Raw genomic sequence first — 24,280 nt, forward strand, 5'->3', positions numbered from 1 at the left:
GTATTGCAAATGTAATCTAGTCGCTAATGAAAACTTTAACAATATTTGAAAATTAACTGAAGCAATATATGGCACAAGACATTGATTATGCTGAATTTTAATAAGAAATATGTCAGTATTATAAATATTTTAAAATTAACCTTTCAAAAACAATTTTTAAATGTGTAGCATATGTACTTCTGAAAGGATTAAATCCTAAAACTGCATTAAGATACCCAGTATTAGAGACTGCATTTATCTGTTTCCTTCCCCATCTATACTAATGGCTTTTGCTTTCCTCCATCTACTTCATCTTAAATGTTCTTTCTTTTCTCAAATTATAATGTATTTACTTATTTGCATATAGTATTTATTCATCCATGCCTATTCTTCTATTTTCACCTAATTTACTTATGTTTTCCCTCTTTATATTTAAGTCATTTACCCATTTTGAATTTATCTTGGTATAGGGTGAGATGTTGATATTAACCTAGTTTTTCCCATACTGTTTTACAATTTTCCCAGCAATTTTTGTCATATAGTGAGTTCCTATCCCAAAAGCTGGGGTCTTCAGGTTTATTTAATACTAGCTTACTGAGGTCATTTACTCCTAGTCTATTCCATTAATCTAACCTTCTGTCTCTTAGCCAGTACCATACTGTTTTGATGACTACTGCTTTATAGTACAGTTTAAGATCTGATACTATTGGGTCCCCAACCTTCACATTTTTTTCATTACTTTCTTTGATATTCTTGATCTTTTGTTCTTCCAGATGAACTTTGTTATAATTTTTTCTAATTCTACAAAAAAGTTTTTTAGTAGTTCGTTAGGTATGGCACTGAATAAATAGATTAATTTGTATAGGATAGTCATTTTTATTATATTAGTTCATCCGACCCATCTCTTCCTATTTTTAATGGTGTGTAGTAAGTTCTTAGTAGCTAGGTGTTCTAGTGGATTGAAGACTGGATCTGGAGTCAAGGTCTCAGACACTTTATAGCTCTGTGACCTTAGACAAGTTACTTAACTTTGTGTCTGTCCAGTTTTCTCAACTATACTATGAGAATAATAACTGAACCAACTTTCAGGTTTGCTATGATAATTAAATGGAATAATGTTGGTAAAGTGTTTAGCACAGTGCCTGGTTAATAAATTTTTCCTTCCTTCCTTCCTTCCTTCCTTCCTTCCTCCCTCCCCCCCTTCTTTACTTCCTTCCCATTGCATGGAAAAATATGATCTGTATCTTTAAAAAATGATCCTGACCATCATGGATCTTTTAAATGTGTGTCTGTATGTATTTTCTGTAGTGTGGCATCATTAGCAGAATTCTAGATTGGAGTCAGGTAGACCAAGTTTAAATTCCACTTCTGACATTTCCTAGCTATGTGACCATAAACAAACAACCTTCCTGATCTTTAGTTTCTTTCATCTGTAAAAAGAGAATAATAATAACAACTCTATTCTGGCATTATTAATGAGTTTCAAATAAAATAATATACATGAAGTCCTTTGTAAAGTTTAATTTTTTCCCCTCATTTGCCATCCCCTGTCCCTCCACTGATTCCTTTCCAATAAGACTATTTTCCATCTACTTTGGAAAATAGTATATCTTATATGTATACATATAAGATACGCAATATCTTATATGTATACAGTTGTTTATGTTTTGTTTCCCCCATTCTATTATAAACTTCTTGAAGTCAGGAACAGTGGTTTTCCCTTGCTTTGTATCAGTGCTTATTAATCGACTGACTAAATTAAATGTTAGCTCATTATTTAATGTGCAAAAGTTCAATTTTTTTCAGTTGGACAGCTTACAAAAACCAAATGTCAATTTTTTGAGATGTTGTCTGGTCCTAATCAACTTCAGTTCCCACTCTTATACTCTTCTGTATAAACTGGTCTATTCAGTGTTTCCCAAACTCGTAGTATATAGTCTTCCCACCTTCCTCATCTTTCTACTTCTCCAAATGCTATTCTTTCTTTGACACTAGCTGGTGACCCTAGGCAAGTCTATTAATCTTGTTTGTCTCAGTTTCCTCATTTGTGTAAAATGAGCTGGAGAAGGAAATGGCAAACCACTCTAGTATCTTTGCCAAGAAAACTCTAAATGAGGTCATGAAAAGTCAGACACAACTGGAAAATAACCAAATAGCACCCTTTCTTGAAGATCCAGTTTATCTCCCCACTTTTCCATAAGATCTTTCTTCTCTGCCCCAGCCTTCAGTGATTGTTTCCTTCTCTGTACCACTTTGCTTTTCATATCACTCATGCAAAATGTTTTATCATATTTTATCTGAAGACATGTAATCCGTGTCTCTCCATCTGGATCATTGAAGCCCTTGAGGAGAGGGAACCAGCCACTTTTTTGTGCCCTGACTACCTGGCCCCTGATAACTGTTAGTTGATGAGGACAACTCAGATTCTGTTTCCCTTCTAGGAAGCTGTACAAGTTTTGATTAAGCACTCAGCTGATGTCAATGCTCGGGATAAGAATTGGCAGACTCCTCTCCATGTGGCTGCGGCAAATAAAGCTGTAAAGTGTGCCGAAGTCCTCATCCCACTGCTAACCAGCGTCAACGTCTCAGACAGAGGGGGCCGGACAGCCTTACACCACGCAGCTCTGAATGGCCATGTAGAGGTGGGTATGCAAGTGATAAGGATGCAAACATTCACCTTGTACCATCTCTTGGCCCGTTTTGGAGATATATAGCTCACAACTGAGAATAGCATAATGGAATAATTTTTAGAGAAAAGGGTCCCAGGGGACCATTTTTATTTTGACATTTAGATGACGATGAATCGAAAAAGTGGGATCTCCTGACGCCTTCCCCCAAAATGAAAGTGGGCTGGCAGTGTTTGTAGATGGCATCTTCCCACTGCCTTCAAGATTCTTAATGAACATGCTAGGACCCTTGGTCACATAATCTTTCTGCCTTCTTTGAATCAAAGGCCCTTTTTTCCATTTGGATGTTGTCATTGTTTATAATACAAGGTCTCTATCTATCAGAGATTCTTTACTTTTTTTGTGTCCTGGATCCCTTTAGCAATCTGATAAACTCTAAAGATTCCTTCTTAGAATAATAGTTTTAAATGAATAAAATAAATTACATAAAATCGCAAAGGAAACCAATTCCAGTGAGATCCATTATAAAAATATTTTAAAAATCAAGTTTCTAGAGCTAAGGTTAAAAAGTCGTATGCATAGGAAGACAATCTGTCATAGAGTATATGTTTGATTTTATTGTTGCTTGACTTTTTCAGATGGTCAATTTGCTCTTGGCTAAAGGAGCAAACATCAATGCATTTGACAAGAAGGACAGACGAGCTCTTCACTGGGCAGCATATATGGGTAAGGATTGTTAGAATAAAAGGGAAGTGTGAATCAAAATAAACTGGATATCTTCACCTGCAATGAAACTTGTTCAGTTCCTTGCCTAATATTTATCATTTCTAACTCTGGTTTCCTGACCAGACCAGGATCTGTCCAAAAATCTGACTGTGTCATATGACTAGTATGAATGCTACCTTTTGAGGGGGCCAGTATGAGTGGGGCAGAAGCACTCTGGCAATTGGCTTCCCCAAGAGAGAAAAGATGAGTCCAAGAATCATGCTTCCATGAAAGCTTACATAAAACATACACACTAAACCAGGAAATAGAAGTGAAATGAGGGGTATTTAAAAAATAGAAATGGACTGACCTACAAAAACAAGGACTCAAACTCTAGTTGACTGATATTTTGACTACCCTTCCTTCTTGTGACTTTTTACTTGAGAGGCAATGTATTATAATGGAAAGAGTCTTGAACTGAAATCAGGTGAAACGTAGGTTCAAATTCTGACATGGAGACTTCTGAGACTCTATTCCCTGAGCTATAAAAAAAATAGAAGATAATAATGCTTTATTTACTGTCATAACCTTATTTTTTAAAACCCTTACTGTCTTAGAACCTATACTCAGTATCAATTCTAAGGCAGAAGAGTGATACAACATCACAAAACTAGGCAATGTCTGAGACCATATTTGAACCCAGAACCTTCTGTCTTCAGGCCTGGCCCTTAATCTGCTGAGCTATCTAGATGCTCCTATCATAACTTTATTTTAAGAGCAATACTTTGTAAACCTCAAAGTTCTTTTTAAAAAGGAGTTAGTATTATGTATGAATAACTATATAGACTAAAGAACTGATTCAAATTGAGTTACCATGTAACTTAAGATGAATATCTGTAGTATTACATACTCTCCATTCAAGATAAAAGCCATGTATGTAGTTCCTAATTCTGCTTGTTCAGAAGGAAAAAAACCACTCCTTGGACTAAGAAGGAAGAATGGTTTTCTCCCTTTTTTTTTAAACCATTTGTGACATTGCAAAAAAGGATTAAATGGAAAATTTCTTAAGTGCAGAGGAGATAAGAGGTAGACTTCCTAATCATTGTCAAATAGATCAAGTTTCATTAGAAAATAAAGCATTTTATAAGCTAGATTCAGATGTAGGTGTCTGGGTTTGACCAAGTACCTCTAGTTAAAATTTCAGTATGAAATCATTTATTTTCACTCACAAAACAGGAATATTTCTTTCTACTGGTAACGAGAGTTCTGGTATTTACTGAGAATCTAGGCTGAGAAAATGGAAAACAAGGTGCATAGTTTTCAAGAGTATTTAGTCAGATCAAAATGAGCCTTAAATAGAAATATGACTTTACTTAATCTAATTTTGTTGCTGGATAATAATGTGGGAATAATGACTCAAAAGCACTCTATTGCCATTCTTAAACTTGAAAAACTCTAAAAGGGCTACCTTTGGAAATTCTAAGAAAAAGTAAAGATGGCCTGAGATAAAATTTCAAGTAACTAGATTTTTTTTTTGGTATTCTACTATTACTGGAAAGAACAAAACTATAAGGAAATAAACATAAATCAGAGATAATTTTTAATGATTAGCATTTTAAGCCAATAGTTAGGCCATATCCTGGCATCAGTATTTGTTCTACCTAATTTCCTACATCATCTACATTTACTTGACAGGAAATGATATTATTATTATACAAAAGGGATATGATTTGATGAACATAGGGAGCTCCCGATGTGACAAGGCAGGTGCTACTGCCAGATTGTGATCCATTTATGGTGTAGTTGATAAGTCTTAGAGAATTGACTGAGGCACCTAGAGATTAAGTGACTCGTTATTCATAGAATACATAGCCAGTAAGTGTCAGAAGCTACATATGAACTCAGTTATTGTTTCTTGACTCCAAACCTAGGACCTCTATTTGTATATTTAAGGTATTCTATAACAATTATTGATGCCCAGAATGATGAACCTGGGACATTGAAAAACTTTTGGTGGTCAAAGAAATGCATTTAACAAAGTGCTTGTCATGTAATAAAAGCTTAACAATTGTTCACTGATTGAATGATTGATTAAAAATTAAACTCACTTTACTGTACATTAAGGCATGAAAATGGACAAATACAATTAGTATTTTTAAAAATAGATATTTTAAAAAGAGGGATAGGGATAGATCTTTCTAGAAATATAGAATTATGATTTCATTGATACAAGGAACTCTTGAATAAGGAACATTGCCACCTATTCATGTCAGTATTTCTCTACAATTCAGAATTATAGTGAGTTCTGAGAGGGAAAGTTTTTTTCTTCCAGAGAATGAAACAAAAGGAAGTTCAAAGGGAAACTTTGGGGGGGGAAAGAAACTTTAAAAGTAATGTCGAAGGGCAGCTGGGTAGCTCAGTGGAGTGAGAGTCAGGCCTAGAGACAGGAGGTCCTAGGTTCAAACCCGGCCTCAGCCACTTCTTCCCAGCTGTGTGACCCTGGGCAAGTCACTTGACCCCCATTGCCCACCCTTACCACTCTTCCACCTATGAGACAATACACCGAACTATAAGGGTTAAAAAAAAAAAGTAATGTCGAATTTTCAAGATACTTAAAAAACCCCAAGCTGTTGTTCATGTTGCCTTTTCACATAATTGTCTTTTTCTCTTCTATTTTGTACATGGAATTGTTTGGGATTCAGTTTGGGTGTTTGTAACATTCAAGATTCTAAATTCATAAAACTACTACTACTACTACTACTACTACTACTACTACTACTACTAATAATAATAATAATAATAATAATAATAATAATAATAATAAAGCTTTATCTTTTTAAAGGTCACCTGGAAGTGGTAGCACTGCTTATTAACCATGGTGCAGAAGTCACATGCAAGGATAAGAAAGGTTACACCCCACTGCATGCTGCAGCCTCCAATGGACAAGTAAATGTGGTTAAACACCTCCTCAATCTAGGGGTGGAGGTAAGTGCCGGACCATCTCAAGATGACTCACAATCCTATGACTGTGTTCATGTTTCATTGTTGTTGTTATAGCAATTACCCAGCCTATTTCCACTTTAATTTAGGGTTCAACATGTCATAATCTTGTTTTTATTCTTCCTCAATTCTGGAGAAGGACAAAAGATGGGCCTGACAAGTAGTGAAAAATCAAGAAAATGCTGATCTTTGCTATCCTGAGAGACCCAGAGATGTTGGAACAGAAATCACATGCAAGGAGAATTGAAATTAGCCTTAGAGAAATAGCACTGGAGGGAACACTGGAGGTCTTCCTAATCCAACTCCTTCATGTTACTGAGGACAAAAAATGAAATGACTTGCTTTGTCTTAAAAGGAAGTGAGAGGCAGAACTGAAATTTGATATTCTGAATCCAAAAATCCATTATGGATTTAGTAATGGGTATAAGACTAGAGGAATGGTTCTTTAATCATACCATGTACTTATGGACCCTCCAAATATGGTTCTATATTTAGGAATTATATTTCTAATTTAGACTTGCAGTGATTTAAGCTAGTCATTCAGCATTGACTAGGACATATACAAAGAGTTCTTGTTTAATTAATAATCTTGTTGATTATCACTCTTTTATGAATTGAATTGAATAAAATTACTGATCCCCCTTCTCTTCTGGCCCCTTAAATCTTGGTTTTTAGCCACAGGGGAACACGAGGTATTGTGATCATAGGATTTAGAGCTGAAAGGGACCTGAGAGATTATCTAGTCAAATTCTCTCATTATACCAGCGGCAACTGGCACAGAGATATTAAGTGACTTGCCTAAGTTCACACAGATGATCACCCACAATGGCTAGCCTAGGATTAAATCCATTTCAAATCCAGTGCCCTTTCCCACTACAGCATGCTGTCTCTTTTGCTGAGATAAGAGAATGGGTTGGCCAGAGTCAATCTGAGCACTTTTAGCTCCATCATCTCCCACCCTTACACATCATTAGCTCAGGAGAAGAAACAGGAGATCGGCAATATGAAGGCAGCGGAAGGTTTCTAGCTTCCCTATTTCTGGGTTGGGGGGAGAGTGTGGGTGACCAAACACTATGACTTTTAAAAATCTAACAGCTCAGGGGTAGGCTTGGTTGTAGCTGTCAGTTCAAGCATCCTGGAAGCTTTGGTGATGGCCAAAAAATTACCTGTGGAAAATGTCTCTGCCCTCTGCTCCTAGATAACAGCTTTGTGTGAAAGAAGGTTTGAGAGTAACTGCCAAAAGTTACTCTTAGACACCACTTATTACTTGAAGCCTTAGCCACCTTCCTATTTTCTTCCCTCTTTTCACTAAACATATTTCTTTATCCTCACTTCAACTTTACGCCTATTTTTACTCTTAATTTTCTCTAGATTTTTTTCTCACCATAAGACTACTGTCTCTTTTTTAACATGTAAATTTGACTTTAAACCTTTGTTGTCATACAAGTTTCTAAAAATCCCTTCAAATAGAGGCCATAATAGAAAGAGTTCCAGATTTGAAGTTCAAATATCATCTCTGTTACTTATGAATTTATCACGTCATTTAACATCTTTAGATCTCAGTTTCTTAGTCTATGAGATAAAAAGAGTTAGATTAAACAGTATTCCAGTTCTAAATCCTGTAATCCTATTTAACTGGAACCAATTACTACTGTGAATTTATACATACTCTTGAAATAATAACTCACACCTTCATAATGACATCTACATAATATCTTAAGATTTATAAAGATTTTTATTCATAATAACTGAGAGGTAGGTACGATTCATACTGTCTCCATTTGCTGATGAGGAAATAGATTCAGAGAGTTTAAAGGATTTCTCATAGTCCCTCAGAGAGCTAAGTGTGAAAGCCAATTTGGAAAAGCCCTAATGTCACCCCTAGTGCACTTTCCCTAACAATGTGCTGTCTCCTATTCCTGAAAAAAAAATATCTGCTTTGTATTATAGAAACTGTTAGTGTTACATATACATATATGGTAATGAGGTAAGATAGTAAATAATTTCTATGAAAAACGACCTCTTCCCATATGTTGGCAACCTCCTTTTTAAAAAAAATTAATTTTAAGATTTTAAGATTTTTTTAAATCTCATTTGCTTTATTTTGATCATAAGCCTTTCTAGTGGAGGGGCCATATCTTTCCATCATATATTTTGCACCAACACCAGTACAGTATCAAGTGCCAAGTAAGCACTGAATAATATACTTTGATTAATTGGAGTCACATTCCTGTTGCTACCGATATCCCGTTATTCATTATGAAAGGGAGTAAATTGGCCTCTGTAATTGTAATTGCCTTCTGTTGGTCTCATTTGCAGATTGATGAAATCAATGTCTATGGAAACACAGCACTTCATATCGCCTGTTATAATGGACAAGATGCTGTAGTCAATGAGCTGATTGACTATGGTGCTAATGTGAACCAGCCCAATACCAGTGGATTCACCCCTCTGCATTTTGCTGCTGCCTCTACTCACGGTGCTCTCTGTCTTGAACTGTTAGTAAATAATGGGGCAGATGTGAATGTTCAGGTGAGCTTTACTTCCCTTGAAGAGTATTTGGTGATTGACAACTGTAGATTTTAAGCCTTTCTGGATGTTCCCCTTGTATTCTGTGAGCCTTCCTGGAAGGAAAATTGAAACCTCTGAACACAGTACAGACATCCCTTCCACATTGTGACTTTTCCCAAAGTAGTTCTGATCTAGTGAAGGTCAGCATAAGAAGTTAAATAGGAATTTTGGTGGACTTTTGTAGAAGCTGCAGATGATATGCCAAGGCCAGGAGAGGACACTGAAAAAGTTTAGGAACTTGGAAATGCATAAAATATATGTATACTATTATATAATATCAACATATTTTATCTTTTAACACCATATATAAAATTTCTTTTTTAAGTTAAAATATATAAAAAGATAAAGTTTATAAAAAGAAGATAAAAGCCAGCAAATAATACACAAAGACTAGAAATATTAACATTGACCTACCTAGAACTTATGGTGATAAATATTTAACCCGGATTTTACAATAAGGTACTGTAAAAATTCTCTTTAAAAAAAAAAGAGGGGGCAGCTGGGTGGCTCAGTAGATTGAAAGCCAGGCCTAGAAATGGAAGGTCCTAGTTTCAAATCTGGCCTCAGACACTTCCCAGCTGTGTGACCCTGTGCAAGTCACTTAAACCTTATTGCCTAGCCCTTACCACTCCTCTGCCTTGGAACTATTGATTCCAAAATAAAGGTTAGGGTTTTACTAAAAATAATAATAAATTTTTTTTTAATTCAGACTTCTTTTCTGGTATGAAAGGAAGGTCAAAAAAATTTTATGTAGATTTTCCCAATCTCAGGGTGCCACATTCCTAACCCAAATTTTGTACACCCTAGATTGGTGTGTGTGTGTGTGTGTGTGTGTGTGTGTGTGTGTGTGTGTGTGTGTGTTTAAATAGTAACTCTAAACCTTAAGATTTAAGGTGTGACTAATATGCCTGGAATTGCCATCCTGATGGTAAACTAATCTTTTGGGAAGGGGAAGGGGAGGTCTATCTGTACCTTTTGTAAAATATCGAGCCATTTATAGCTGTTCTTCATGCCTACCCAGTGATTATTCTCAGTGGATGCTAGGTTTCTGAAATGTTGAATCAACCTAGTATTTCACTAATGTGGACATTGAGCTAACTTGACAGATTGGAGAATTAGAGAGACCCCCTGGGTTGCTATTGATTTTCCAAGTGTCTATGAACTAGATTGACAAAAGATATCATCACACACTTATGTAATCCTTCAGGAGCCTCTCCATGCTTTAAAAACACAGCATCAGAGGGGCATCTGGGTGGCTCATTGGATAAGGAGCCAGGCCTGGAGACCAAAGGTCCTAGGTTCAAATTTGGCATCAGACATTTCTTAGCTATATGACCCTGGCCAAGTCACTTAACCCCAGTTACCAAACCCTTTCCACTCTTCTGCCTTGGAATCAATACTTAGTATCAATTTTAAGACAGAAGATAGGAGAAATGCATTGTAAGAAGATTGTGGAGGAAGGCATAAAGTTTCCTAAGCCCCTTAATGCCCCCCAAAACAACCAAAAATAACTTCATAGAATCAGTACTAAAAGAAGAAAAAAACAGACAGGGATTGGGAGTGAAGCTGAACAACCTGACACAACTAGAGAGGAAGGTTTCTTACTTCCCTGGCCTCAGTCCCTCAAAGGCCCTAGGAGCAATAACAGAGTAAACAGAGAAGAATCAACAACTAGCAATCTCATCTTGTTTGTTGAGCCTTAGAGTTTGCATCCCTGAGGATATCACTGGAATCTGCACTTGGAGGTACAGTCGACCCTCACTATATCATGGTTCACTTATTGTGGCTTCACTGTATCACAGGTTTTTTTTTATTTAAATTTAAATTTCGAATATTTTCCCATAGTTACATATTTCATGTTCTTTCTGTCTCCCCCAAGCTCCCCTGACCCCCCTTAGCCGACGCACAATTCCACTGGGTTTTGTTATATTCACTTCCTGGGAAATGATGGATGCCACTTTTGAATGACAGGGGAGACAGATGGAAAGCATAGAATGTTCCCAGATGCCGTGAGCCAGGGGAAAATGTCAGTTGGCCTGGCAGTATAAATAACCCTGACAGCTATTTGGAGGGGTCTTTGATCTTTTGGTCCTTTGCGTTTTTGGGTTCTTTGGGTCTTTAGGTCTCTGAATCTTCCTAGCTCTTTAGGTCTCTGGGTCTCTGGGTGGTGAAGGGAGGCTGGGAGATCTATGAAGAAGAGGGTAGGAAAATCTGAATATTTCCTGAAGATTGTGAGAACTAGTACATCACCAAACACTGATAGTGAAAAGCTGAGAGAATAACATCACCAACACAGCTGCATCAACAGCAGTTCCTATTCTCTGGCTTGGCTGTGGCCAGGCTGGGCCAGAGGGGAAGTGGAGAAAATAAAGCTCCAGCTTCTACTTGATCAATATAGCCTCCAGTCCTGATTGTCAACTAGTTATAGATATTACATTGACAGGGTCTCCAATCCCCATTCCTTATCCTATTTATCCTTTCCCTGATTATAGATTATAGATAAAGAGTATTTAATAAGTACCTTCCTGAGTGGTCTTTATATCATGACCCTTGGGGAGGGAGCTAATGCAGTCAGATACCAAACATGATCCAAGGCAAATCAAGGCCCTATAATAATTTATCCAACCCCAGGTGGGACCCGAAAGGGTTACCCATCCACCTAATCTTTCGGGGTCCTCCCTGGGCAACTGCTAGAGAAAAGAGGAAATTATAACAACCACCAAGGGTGATCGGGGTTGGTGTTCCTCCATCATCTGCAACTAGGGAGGATACATAGATACATTCACATCACTGTATACCTATATCTCCCTAGGGCCCTTTTTTGCTTATAACAGTTTTACATGTATTATTGATTAAGACCTAATTCCATATTGTTGATAGTTGGACTAGAGTTATCATTTAGTGTCTACATCCCCAATAATATACCCATCAGGCCATGTGATCAAGCAATTGTTTTTCTTCTGTGTTTCTACTCCCACGGTTCTTCCTCTGAATGTGGCTAGTTTTCTTTCTCATAAGTCCCTCAGCCTTGCTCTGGATCCTTGCATTGCTGCTAGTAGAGAAGTCCATTATGTTCGATTGTACCACAGTGTATCAGTCTCTGTGTACAATGTTCTCCTGGTTCTTCTCCTTTCATTCTGCATTAATTCCTGGAGGTCATTCCAGTTCACATGGAATTCCTCCATTTCATTATTCCTTTGAGAACAAATAGTATTCCATCACCAGCAGATACCACAATTTGTTCAACCATTCCCCAATCAAAGGACATTCCCTCATTTTCCAATTTTTTGCCACCACAAAGAGCACAGGTATAAATATTTATACCACAGGTTTTTAAAAATTATATATCTAATTCTGTATCTCAAAGTTTTTGCTATATTGCAGGATTTTGTGGAGCAATACCATATTGTACACAATGGAAATATAGCTTACCACTACTGCTTGTGCAAGTTTGCCAGTGTGAGATTGTACATGGCTAATGGAATGAAAGGCAACCAACCACAGCACTGTGTTCTGTGTCTAGGGCACCGATTAGCTCAGTGACTATAGGCTAATAAAATTGTGGGAAAGGTTTATAGGAAAGTGGGAAGGGTTTATAAAGCCTTCAGATATATATTAATAATAAAATAAATATAACACCACTACTTCATGGATTTTCACCTATCATGGGGGTCTCTGGAACATAACTCCCATAATAGGTGAGGGATCACTGTATTTGGGAGCAATTGTGTTTGCTTTGGCCTCTGCTCTGGAAACTGGCCCCCTTCCCCTAACCCACAGCTCAAGATTGAAGGAGTGGTCACCACAGAATCTAAGGTTACCAGGAACAGGAACTCAGACCTCACTGTTAATAAACGAAGGACTTCAGAAGCCCAAGGAAAGTGTACTGACACCCCCTATGTCTCAGAGTATGGCAGTAAGAGAGGCAAATGAGAAAGGAGCATGCACCAGTGATTGTAGTTGTTAAAGGCCTGGGATCTCATCACCTGAGGTCACCCCCAGAAGAATGGAGTCCCTACTTGTTGCCCCAGGGATAGGTGGACACTCTGCTTACAGTTACAGTGGCAGAACTGTCCATGTGCTCTGATTAGAGCACTGTGATTCAATCACAGACTCGAATTTAAGCAGGAGACCAGGAGTACATCTGACCCTGGATGATTAAAAACTGAATAACTAAATAGGACCTAGGGAAAAAAAAACACAAAAAATTCCAGAAACCTGAGGTAACATAGCTCAACACACTAAGAACACTAGATCTGCAGCAAAAAGCCAATAATTAAGATTATTGGCTTGGCTGCTAAAATTTTAAAAAATTGAGAAATCATTAAAAACGAGCAAGCAAAAGAGAAAGAATCCAATTATTGATAGCTATTATGTGAACAGAGAAGACCTTGGCAAAACTCAGAGGACAAAGAAGTAAAAACATTTACTTCAAAAAGACAAAGAAATATAATAAATGGCCATAAGCTCAGAAGAGAGGTTTTGGAAGAGTTTAAAAAGACCTCAAAATCCAAATGAGAGAGGTTGAGGAAAAATTAGGGGAAAAAATAAGAGCAATGCAAGAAAATGAAGAAAATTATGAAAGAAACATCACCCAAATGGACAAAGATTCAGAAACCAATGGGAAAACATTAACATATTAAGAACTAGAATTGGACAAAGAAGGCTAATGATTTCCTAAGACAACAAGAAATAATAAAGCAAAATCAAGAGAATGATGCAATAGAAGAGAATATAAAACATCTTATAACAAAAACAACTGATCTAGAAAATAGATCAAGTAGCAATAGTATAAGAATAGTTTGATTCTCAGAAAGTTAAGATTGGAAAAAAAGAGTTTAGACATCATACTACAAAAAAATCATCAAGGAAAACTACCCAGAAATTCTAGAATCAAAAGGTAAAATGTAATTGAAAGAATCTACCCATCACCACCTTACAGAGACCCAAAAATGAAAATGCACAGAAACATCATTGCTAAGTTTCATAGCTCTCAGGTTAAGGAGAAAAATATTACAAGCAACAATAAAATAAAATAATTTAAATATTGTGGAGGGTAATCATATTTTGTTGGGAGGTACTGTGGATAATGAAGCATTATCAATACTGGACCTGTATGCACCAAGAATTATAGCATCCATATTTCTAGAGGAAAACTTAAATGAGATACACATGGAAATAGATAACAATAATAATAACAGGGGACTTTAATTTTCCCCTCTCAGAAGTAAATAAATCTAACCAAAAAGTAAATAAGAAAGATATTAAAGAGAATAATATAACCTTAGATATTTTCAATATGATACATATCTGGAGAATCCACACACACCTGTATAAGGCTAGTATAGATCTAAGCCTGAACATACACATAATATGAACATGTTCTGGTGAGATAACAATTTAGAGAGCATAAATAGCCTGCAAAAGTTTTCACTTTAATACTCATCATACTATGGAGCTAATCCTGCATTCCTGAGGAGTTGTGGCATTGGAACAAAAGTTCAGCTGGATATGACCAAGTTGGAACACTTGGTTTTGGAAAGAGTATGGTTCTAGCAACAGGTAGTCTCTTTGGCCTAAGGACCAATCTAGCTAAATATGGACCTGGTAATGTATGTTAATTGAGAAACAGGTGTGCTAAGATGATTAAATTAAATGCTGTTGGAGACATGGAGAAATAGACCTAAGACTACATTGTTAGAGCAGCTGTGGATTGTTTTTTAGAAAACAAGATGGAAACATACATTAAGCGCTCTAAAGCTGTTCTTGTTCATTGACCTAGGGATCCCATTACTAGGATTTGGATCTAGCAATATTATTGAGAGGGTAAAAAGCTATGTATGTAATGACAAAATAACTGGAACTAACACAAATGCAATGACTGGGAGAAATGGCTCAATAGATTGTGATATTTGAATGTAATGCATTTTATTATGTTATTAGACATGATAAATATTGGAAATATAAAGAAAAAAGGGAAATATCTAAAGACATGAAAAGAAAAGAGGATAAGAACAATATATACTATGATTACATTTTTAAAAATAGTTATAAAATCAAGAGAAATAAGTATCATAGTAAAACAAATCCAAAGGGAACTCAAAAGCAAAGCATGTCTATCTTAGCACACATATAAAATTTACATATTTTTAAACAAATTGTAAATAATTTGGAGTTTGTGGTTTTGCATTTTGTTTTTAATGCATTTGTTTATTTAAATGGGGGGTGTTGGTTACTAAATATATAATTTTAAAAACTGAAAAAAAGGGCAGAAAGTAATGGTTTAAAAAAGAAAAAAAAACTTAGCATCAGCCCACAATGCCATCAAGTAGTGTTGGCACTGAGTCTTTGCCTTGTCATTATATGCCTAGAGGTTGTGTATGTATATATGTGTGTGACAGAGAGAGAGAGAGAGAGAGAGAGAGTGAGTGTCATAGCATTCATTTCTTCATGCCATTTATTTGTGAATCCTCAATTCTGGCAAAGATGCATCTAAAGTTAATTCTTGTGCTGCTTTAGACTATCTTCTTTACCATCCCATTAGATATTCCTGAAAGAATTTTTATTTAATTTCATTTAGTTTAATGATCCTCTTGATTTCCATTTTCTCTTATGAACTAATTATTAGTTTTAATATGAGAGCTATTATCTAAAGTGGGGCCAGGATTTGTTTTTATATGTCACCATCATCACTGTTATTATTGACTATGAAAGTTGAGATTGTTTTTTCTTTGTATTTGCACTCCCTAGTGCTTGGCATATAATGGGCACTTAGTAAATGCTAGTTGTTTGATTTTTTTTCTTTTTTGCCAGACTTCTGATTTCATTGTTATGGGGAGCTACTAGTGAGGAACTTGCACAACCAATACAAATATCATCTTCTCTAGAAGTTAGAACCTTGTAGAGTTGCTTGAGGCACTAAGACATTAGTGTCTTGCTCAGAGCCTCATAGCCAGTATGTGTCAGATCTAGGACAGCTTCCTGACTCTGAGGCCAACTATCTATACTTCATTTTGCATCATGTTTTGTTGCATATTGTTTTAAGCAAACTTGTTTTTGAGACAGTTTGGCCATTTTTTATCAGCATCATCCCTTGTCCATATATTCTACCAATAACTAAGACATACAAATCCCTCATCCCTATATATTTTAACTTTCAGACATTCATATTTAGCTCTGATATTTTGAAATGCAATCCAGAGAGCTCAAAAGGTTAGGATGCATGGAAAGACTTACATGAACTGAAGCAGATTCAAATAAGCAGAACCAGGAAAATATTGTATAGTGACGAGAATGTGAATATTAGCTATTCTCAGCAATATCCAAAACTACCCCAAAGGATACATGATAAAAATTTTCATCTACTTCTAGAGAAAAAAGAATTGAATCTGCATCCAGACCAAAGCAAACATTTTTCACTTTCTTAATTATTTTTCATTTGGGAAAATATTTTATATGATTTCCCATGTAAAATCTGTATGAGATTGTTTATCATCTCAAGGGGGATGGGGAGCAGGGGAGAAGAGAGGTAGAGAATTCAATACTTGATATTCTTTGAAAAATGTTGGAAGCTATTTTTACATGTAATTGGGGACAATAAAATAAAATGTTTTTATAAATTCTAGAGATGAGATTTAAAACACATGCATATACTGCTTGAATATGTCTTTTGTAGAAAAACAATCTCTTTATTAAAATAATATGCCAATAGCTTAATACTGTATTTCACACTTAAAGGAAAATACTAGTTAGAGCAAGATTTAGAGAAATAATAATAATACCTAGGTATAGATTTGTGTTTCTAATCCTTATCAAAATGTCCTCAGAGGAAACATGGATTAGTGGAAAGATCTCTGAACTTGTAGTCACCAGAGACCTGAATTCAAATCTATCACTGACTCTTACTACCTATGTGACCTTCAGCACTTATGCGATCATAAGAGCATGAACCAAAAGGAAACTTAGAGATAATAAAATCCAGTCTCATTTTATAGAAGGGCAAGCCATGGCCCAGAGAAGTTAAAGGATTTGTCCAGGATCACATATAGAGTAAATATTGAAGCCAGGAGTAGGATTCAGGTTCTATTGTCTCTAATCCCATATTTTCCAGCATATCACACTGATATGTGAACTTATACATTTGGTTAATTTTTTCAGGAAAATTATTAGTTTTGAGGATCGCCAAGATTAGAAAATGCTAAGGAAAAATCTACCAATATCCCTAAATTTGCTTTAGTTTATTCAGTTAATTTTCATAGGTCCTGTTATAATTATAAAGGTGTTATAATACCACCTTTAATATAAGTAATAATAATAATCAGCATTTATAAAGAACTTTAATTTCTGCAAAGCTATTTAGATATTCTCTCATTTTATTCTCACAACCCTGTGCAATAGATGCTATTTTGTCTTTGAGGAAACTGAGGCTGAGGAGGTTAAATGACAGGCCTCAGATCACACAGCTACTATTTGAGAAAGGATTTGAAATTTCATTCTTTTTACTAACGGGTGAATATTCTATCCACTATACTGCCTAATCCTTGCTCTGGAGCAAGCATCATTGAGAAAAAAGCATCATTAAGACCTACAAGAGATAATATGTAAGAGCCTTTGGAAATCCCAAGAGGAAAAGCACTCTAATATTCACTATATTAAGTTACCTATTCATGACTAATCTACAAATTCTGTCCATTATCTTTGGTTTGGTCTCATTGAGTCAGTCTTTCCAGGAAGGCTGTCATTTTTGAGTCTTGCATAAATTCAAACTCCATTACTGTCCCCTCAAAATGGCAGCTACTAAATGGCTTTCACATGTTGATTCTCTGATTTCCAACAAGGCCAGCAAAATAAGGGCCTCTCATTTAAAACAGTGTTAAAAACAATCCTACTTTTCAGGAGTGTTGGATTTTATTAAATGGAAGTAGGTCCCAGGTCAGTTGTTAAATGTGACAGTGATTTATGGCAAGTGAGTTAGCCTCTCTTCAGACAGGACCCCACAAGTAAACATATCATTTATCTTTTCTCTTCTTCCCATGTACTATAGAATAGGTGGAAAAGAAAAGCCTTAAAGGGTACCTTGTTCATTAGGTCACTTTAGGAGATGCCTTGTGCTAAGTACTACCGACTAAAGGATTTGAAGTCAGTCTGCACTTTCCACTTTCCTCTCCAACATTGAATAGATCATTTATCCCCACTGAGGGCTTCAGCTATAAAATGGGAAAATTTATGTTTCTAGTAGTCTACTATAAGGTTTTAACAAAAGGTCAAGTATTTAGAATTAAACAGCTGCTTGAGAGTTCTCATAGAAAAATCTCTTCTCTTTCATAATTATCTTTAGTCTATCATGACAAAGAAGTTAGTGTTTTGAAATTTGGGGTGAAAATTGTGTTCAATATCAAACTCAGTTATGTTGTTAAGGGTATTGAATGCCACTGATTTATGAGTAAATTATCTTCTCTCTTTCTTTTTTAAAAGAGTAAAGATGGAAAGAGTCCACTGCACATGACAGCTGTCCACGGAAGGTTCACACGATCACAAACCCTCATTCAGAATGGTAAGAGAGGATTCTCTGGCCCTCCTTTCTTATTTTGGTTTCTAGTCATTTAAAAGTCAAAAGTGATGGGGGCAGCTGGGTAGCTCAGTGGATTGAGAGCCAGGCCTAGAGACAGGAGGTCCTAGGTTCAAATCCGGCCTCAGACACTTCCCAGCTGTGTGACCCTGGGCAAGTCACTTGACCCCCCATTGCCAATCTTCCACCTATAAGTCAATACACAGAAGTTAAGGGTTTAAAATTTAAAAAAAAAAGTGATGGTTCATGCTGGTATTTTGCTTTACATTGTTTTTGAGGATTGTTTAAATGGCTATTGAAGACTCCTTTTCAAAAAAAGCCAAGTATATCCTAAATAATTAGTTTAATTATAAGGAATATGAAGTTTTCAAGCACAATCCTTAGAGTAAAGAGCTATGAGTGCTTTGAGGTTGTAAAGGATGAACTTAAGTATCACGACCTTCCACTGCAGTTTAAAATAATAAAATTAAATAATACACATTTGTTGGTAATGTTTAACTTTTTTTTTTTATAGAAATTGGAATTAACTCTCCTGCCCTTAATCTTTGTTAATCTTATTCACACAAATAAAGGGAGAAATGATAAGAGATTCAGAAGGAAACAAGTCAGAAAAATGGAATGTCAGTTGGGACAGAAAGTCCAATAAATTTCTAATTCCTGTGTAGCCTTTCTCAGCAATAACTCTCCTTTCCACTGCCCACTATAGACAACCTATCTTTTCTCATCTAGGCTCTTCCCTTTCCATTCTATACTTCACACTACTGTTAGAGTAATCATCCATGTCCATCACTCTGACCACGTCATTCCTAGACTCAGAAACCTTCAATGACTTCTCACTGACCACTAGATAAAGTATATTAACTGATACTAGCATTCAAATCCCTTCACAATCTGGCTCCTGCCCATCCTGTAGTCTTATCTCATACCTTTCATCCCAGTTGAAATGCTCTTTGTTCTACCCTCTCTTTATAGCTTTGCACATGTCCCCATATCTGTAAGAACTACCATACTGAAGTCTATCCTTTCATTTAAGATTCAAGTGCTTCCTTTTCATCAAACCTTTCTTGACTACTTTTCTTTCCGCCATTCTCCCAAACCCTCAAATGAATGAGATCTTGCTTTCCTCAGACTTCTCATAGTATGAGCCTTCTTTGTACTAGTTGTTCTTCTTTGTATCATAGTTACTTATACAATACCTTTTTTGCTCTTGTAAAGCATAAATACTTGTATCTGTCCCTGGTGCCTAGTATGATGCCTTGAACATTGTGGGTACTTAATAAATATTTGTTCCAATGAGTGAAGTGGGAAAAGTTGTTATTTAATATATCATGAAGGCACCAAAACTGTTGGTTGAATTTTGTTGAGCCATCAAAATTAACTGTACATTCTGGATCCCATTTAAAAGAGCTTTTAGGAAAAGGGATGCCCCAGCCTTTCATAGAAGGTACTCTTCTGTAATGAACACAGCTCTGTTATATGGTAAAACCATGTAAATTTTGAGTCTACCAAACTGGAATTTGTAATTACCAATCACATCATTGATAAGGGTGTCAACAGGGCAAATAAAATTCTAGGTAAGAATTTTTTCCCTTTGGAAATAAAACACATGCCTTTCCAAAATCTGAGAAATTCCAATGAACAAAGTACCATTTTATACTAATTAGGAATCATTCACAGTTCTTGTTTAAAGGAAGCCCCCTTTTGCATCTCCCTTAAATAATAGTTTTTTATTTTGTTCTTGTTTTGTTATCTTTTCTGAAAACATTATTTCTATAATAAAATTATATTTTATTTCTGAAGGTGTTTCAGAATTCAGCCTTAATTAATTCAGACTGATATTTTCTCTTCCCTTAGTCTTTTCTTTTTTGCTAATTAGTTTAAAATAGTAAGTTTTTTTATCATCGTTATCATGAATGTAGTTTCTAGAATTGTGAATTCTAGAAAAAAATTAAATTTTGTAAATTTATTTTGGCCCACCTAACATGTATTAATGTCATTTTCCTTCTTCCCTTCAACTATTTCCAATGTCCTATTCTTTTTTCTATAACTGTGATTTCATTAGTGCTTGGGAACCCCTACTATGGAAACTCCCTCTTCTGCTCTAGTTCAGCAATTCATATCTAACTTAACAGTGTTAGAGAATTTCTTGAAACACTGACAAGTTGTGATTTGCCCATGGTTAACTGAGCCTTTATTTGTCAGAAGTACTTGAACTAGACATCAATCAAAAAAGGAAATAGGAGGATGATATCTGTTAAATTTCTTGTTCCACATACCATCTTGATATTCTTTTTTTGATTACAAAATGGAGCATTTATTTTCTTAGATGCCTTAATAGCACTCTTTCCATTATTTAAATAAAAACCTATTTAAATGAATCAATGAACAGAAAAATCTTTCATTCTAAGTTGTGTTTAGCCAAGCTATTTTTTGCATCATATGTAAGACAATAACCAAATCTTATGTTATTTCTTTTTCATTAATTTGTTTAAACCAAAATTGTAAGCTCATGTCCAATTAGCAGTCCATTTATAATTTAATTTAAATATATATTCATTATTTATTTTTATTAATTTTTATTTAGAAATATATGTATTTTGTTGTGCAGTCATATTTATAGTTTTATATGTAAATATATATAGCAGTTTTATGTATAACTATTAGTTGAGTGAAGACAGAGATTTTGTTCTTGTTCAATACTGATGCTCTCTCCTGTGATTTGTATTTTTGTGCTGGAAATCTTAGGGAAGGCACAGAGTTGTGGAGATATATAGAGTTTCAAGAAGAGCTGGACTAGGACAGTGAATAAGTACAGGAGATGGAAGTATGAGATTGTAGACAACAAAAAGCATCCTCACGTGTATAACTTCATTTACTTTGTAGAACTCCACTGCCCACAATTGTTCTTTATTCCTTATTACCTGGAGACTTTGTGCCTCATATTTAAAGAAACTATTTAAAAAGCCTATAAAAGCACAAAGTTATTTGTCCTCCCACCCCTACCCAGATGTTGTTTGCTAATAGAGAGAACCCTGAGGCACTTGATCTAATTAAACAAAAATAAAATGAAATAAACAATACTCTCTCTGTTCACCATCACAAAAGGTTGCCATTTAAACATAATTCGGATTTAATAAGCAATTTTGATGTCCTGCCAAGTTCATTAAAGTAGGATTTTAGTTCTATCCAAATTACTAAATTGGTTTCCAAATTTCCGGTAACTTTACCCTTAGTTATAATGGTAAATAATTGGTCACCATAATTTGATACAAACTTTTTACATACTTTCAAATAATGAAGATTTTGTAAAACTCCTTAAACTTCTGCTTTATTCTCATTATTACTATATTTCTTGCACAGATATATATCTATGCTCTGGATTTGTGATTTCATATTCATTACTAACTCCTCCCATTCCCATGCACATACATATACATTTTGTTTATTACATTCTCCTTCAATTGCAAAGTCCTAATCTAGAGATATGAAAGACACCCAAAATATCTTATCTTTTTTTTAACAACTCTGACTCAGATTAATTAGCTTTTGTTGATGAATTGAATGTCTGAATCAGACTTCCTTGTATTTCATTCTGATCTTTTGATTTTTTTTCAATCAAATTTGTATAAAGTTTTCGTTCCTCATCTTATGCTTCCTTCCCATATTTCCTCCATTTTCCTATGGTTATGGGTCTTCCACATGTACCATATCATTCTCTCAGTCTGTGACTAGTCTTTCCTTTGAAATGATGCTACTATTTTTAGTATCCCTCATCCCTATCCATCCTCCCATCTCAACTCTCCAAAGAGCTACTTAATTGACCCATCAGGTTTCCAAGTAGTGAAAATGGAGGGAAAGTACAGTAGTAGGGCATTTGTTAGCTCTCATCCTCCTATTATCATGCTCTAATATGGGCCCTTTCTCCTTACTATTATCTACTGTCTCTCAGGCCCAGCTAGTTTTGAAGCTCTAAGGGTAGCCTTAGGGATAGGAGTCCAGATAGTCTCAGAAGGTTGCCCTATTAGGGCCATCTCTAGACAACTGGAAAATGCATGAAATTTTCCTTTAATGACCCTAACCTCTTAATCAGTTCCTTTCTTCTTTCCTTATTACCATCCCCTCAAATTAATTTTCAAATGAGATATTCTTTCTATTAAAATCTAATTTTCAAGAAAGGATCTAATGCAATTCAAGTCACTGCTTTTGCCCTCTGCAACAAAGGACCTTTTCCTTCCCTAAAGAAATTTTAAGCATCAGTGAAAACGTCTGGAGTTGGAAGACATTTTTGCCCTAGGCAGGCTCTCATCCGCAGTGTTGATTTCAAGGTCCAGTTCAGATCGAGAGTTACACTTTGAGACTAAGCCCCATCAGGCTAAGCCTACCTGGGAATTTCTGGACAAGTTATGTTGGATTCCAGGTCTTTTCTTAAGAAACCCAAAGGATCCCAGGCTGCAGTAGCCTTTCCAAGAACCATCTCCAAAGAGATCAGCATTCTAAAGGGAGTTTCTAAAATGAATCTGTTCTCCTGAGCATTCTCTAGTTTTCTTAGATTAATATAAAATTGTCTATCTAAATTTAAAATAGTGTTCCCTGCTGCTATACTATACAGAGGGGCCCCGCTCCCACTCTGCCCTGGCCTGGCATCTGGAATTGATGTAAATGCCATGACCAAAAGAGGCCTCTCACATACTTACATGTATTGTTATTATTATTTTAATTGAAATACATAAAACATTTATTAACATAAATACATGTGAGTATTTGAGAGACCTAGACTTTGGGTTATTAATCTTTCCCCTGAAAACAAAATGAAATGAAATTTTATAAGGCTTATTTAACAGTCACCTGAATGCAAAATGAGAGCTGGGCATATATCTCTGTTTGACATTTAAAAATTCCTAAGGAGAGACTTTTGTTTTTCTTTTCTTTCCTTCCTATTTTGGCTCCCTTCTGAGAAGACTACATATCTCTGTGCCACCCCTCTCCTCCCCTTTATAGGACCCAACTGCCCCTGGGTCCATCTGCAACTTGTACAAATCAGCAGGGTTGGGTCACTGTAAGGCATGGCAGATGGCCTTTCCTCACTCCTCGTTGTCTGGATCCTGCCCATTCCCATACATGGGAACATCAAAAGAGCTTGGCCAGAGAATACAGCCCTTTCTCCAAGTTTTGAAAACCGTTCAGTTACCTCATGCTGGCCCGTGATACATAAATTTAGACCCAAGAAGCCAGACAGCTACTGAACAGTGCCTTGTTTTTCTCTCTTATTTCATTGCTGTTATTCAACTTGTAAATAACCCTTTCCTATTTCTTAGAGAGCATGTTTTACTGGTTATTTTCATAAGAATCCCATTAAAGTTTTATTCCCCCTCATATTCTCTACATTCTAGCCAAAATGCTCTATGCTGAAGTTCCCATCCCTAGCCTTTTGTCCAGGCTATCCCCCATGTCTAGCATGTCTCCTTCTCTCCATCTCTAGGAACCTCTAGCTCACTTATATGTGATCAAGTGACTCTACCAGTTATCTGTGTAGCCAAGGGCAACCCACCGAACCGTCTGGACTTCAGGTCTCTCATTCCTTAAGTGAAGGGATGCGACTAATGAGCCTCTGAGGTCCCACTGATCCCTAGGTCTAGAATTCTGTGCAACAATGACTTTCATTGATATAAATGGCACTTTAAGAGAGGATATTCGGTCCTAGGGAAACCTTTTGGCTTTGGAATCAGAGGATATGGATGGGTTCAAATCTCACTTTGGACACTTTCTACCAATCCGACCTTTTCAAAGTCATTTTTCTCCCTGCTCTTTGGTTTCCTCATCTGTAAAATTT

At 35.9% G+C, this 24,280-nt stretch overlaps 1 protein-coding gene across 1 annotated transcript in view; it reads left to right on the forward strand.

Annotated features, from left to right (window-relative positions):
• Positions 1-24,280, forward strand: part of ANKRD44 (ankyrin repeat domain 44) — a 288,404-nt gene that overhangs the window by 137,907 nt on the left and 126,217 nt on the right. The window contains exons 5-9 of the mRNA XM_044669066.1: positions 2,421-2,621; positions 3,245-3,332; positions 6,154-6,296; positions 8,631-8,843; positions 18,357-18,435. Of these exons, the coding sequence (XP_044525001.1) occupies positions 2,421-2,621; positions 3,245-3,332; positions 6,154-6,296; positions 8,631-8,843; positions 18,357-18,435 (724 nt within the window). The remainder of the gene's footprint in view (positions 1-2,420; positions 2,622-3,244; positions 3,333-6,153; positions 6,297-8,630; positions 8,844-18,356; positions 18,436-24,280) is intronic.

The sequence above is a fragment of the Gracilinanus agilis genome, chromosome 3 (genome assembly GCF_016433145.1).
Source record: "Gracilinanus agilis isolate LMUSP501 chromosome 3, AgileGrace, whole genome shotgun sequence".
NCBI lineage: Eukaryota > Metazoa > Chordata > Mammalia > Didelphimorphia > Didelphidae > Gracilinanus > Gracilinanus agilis.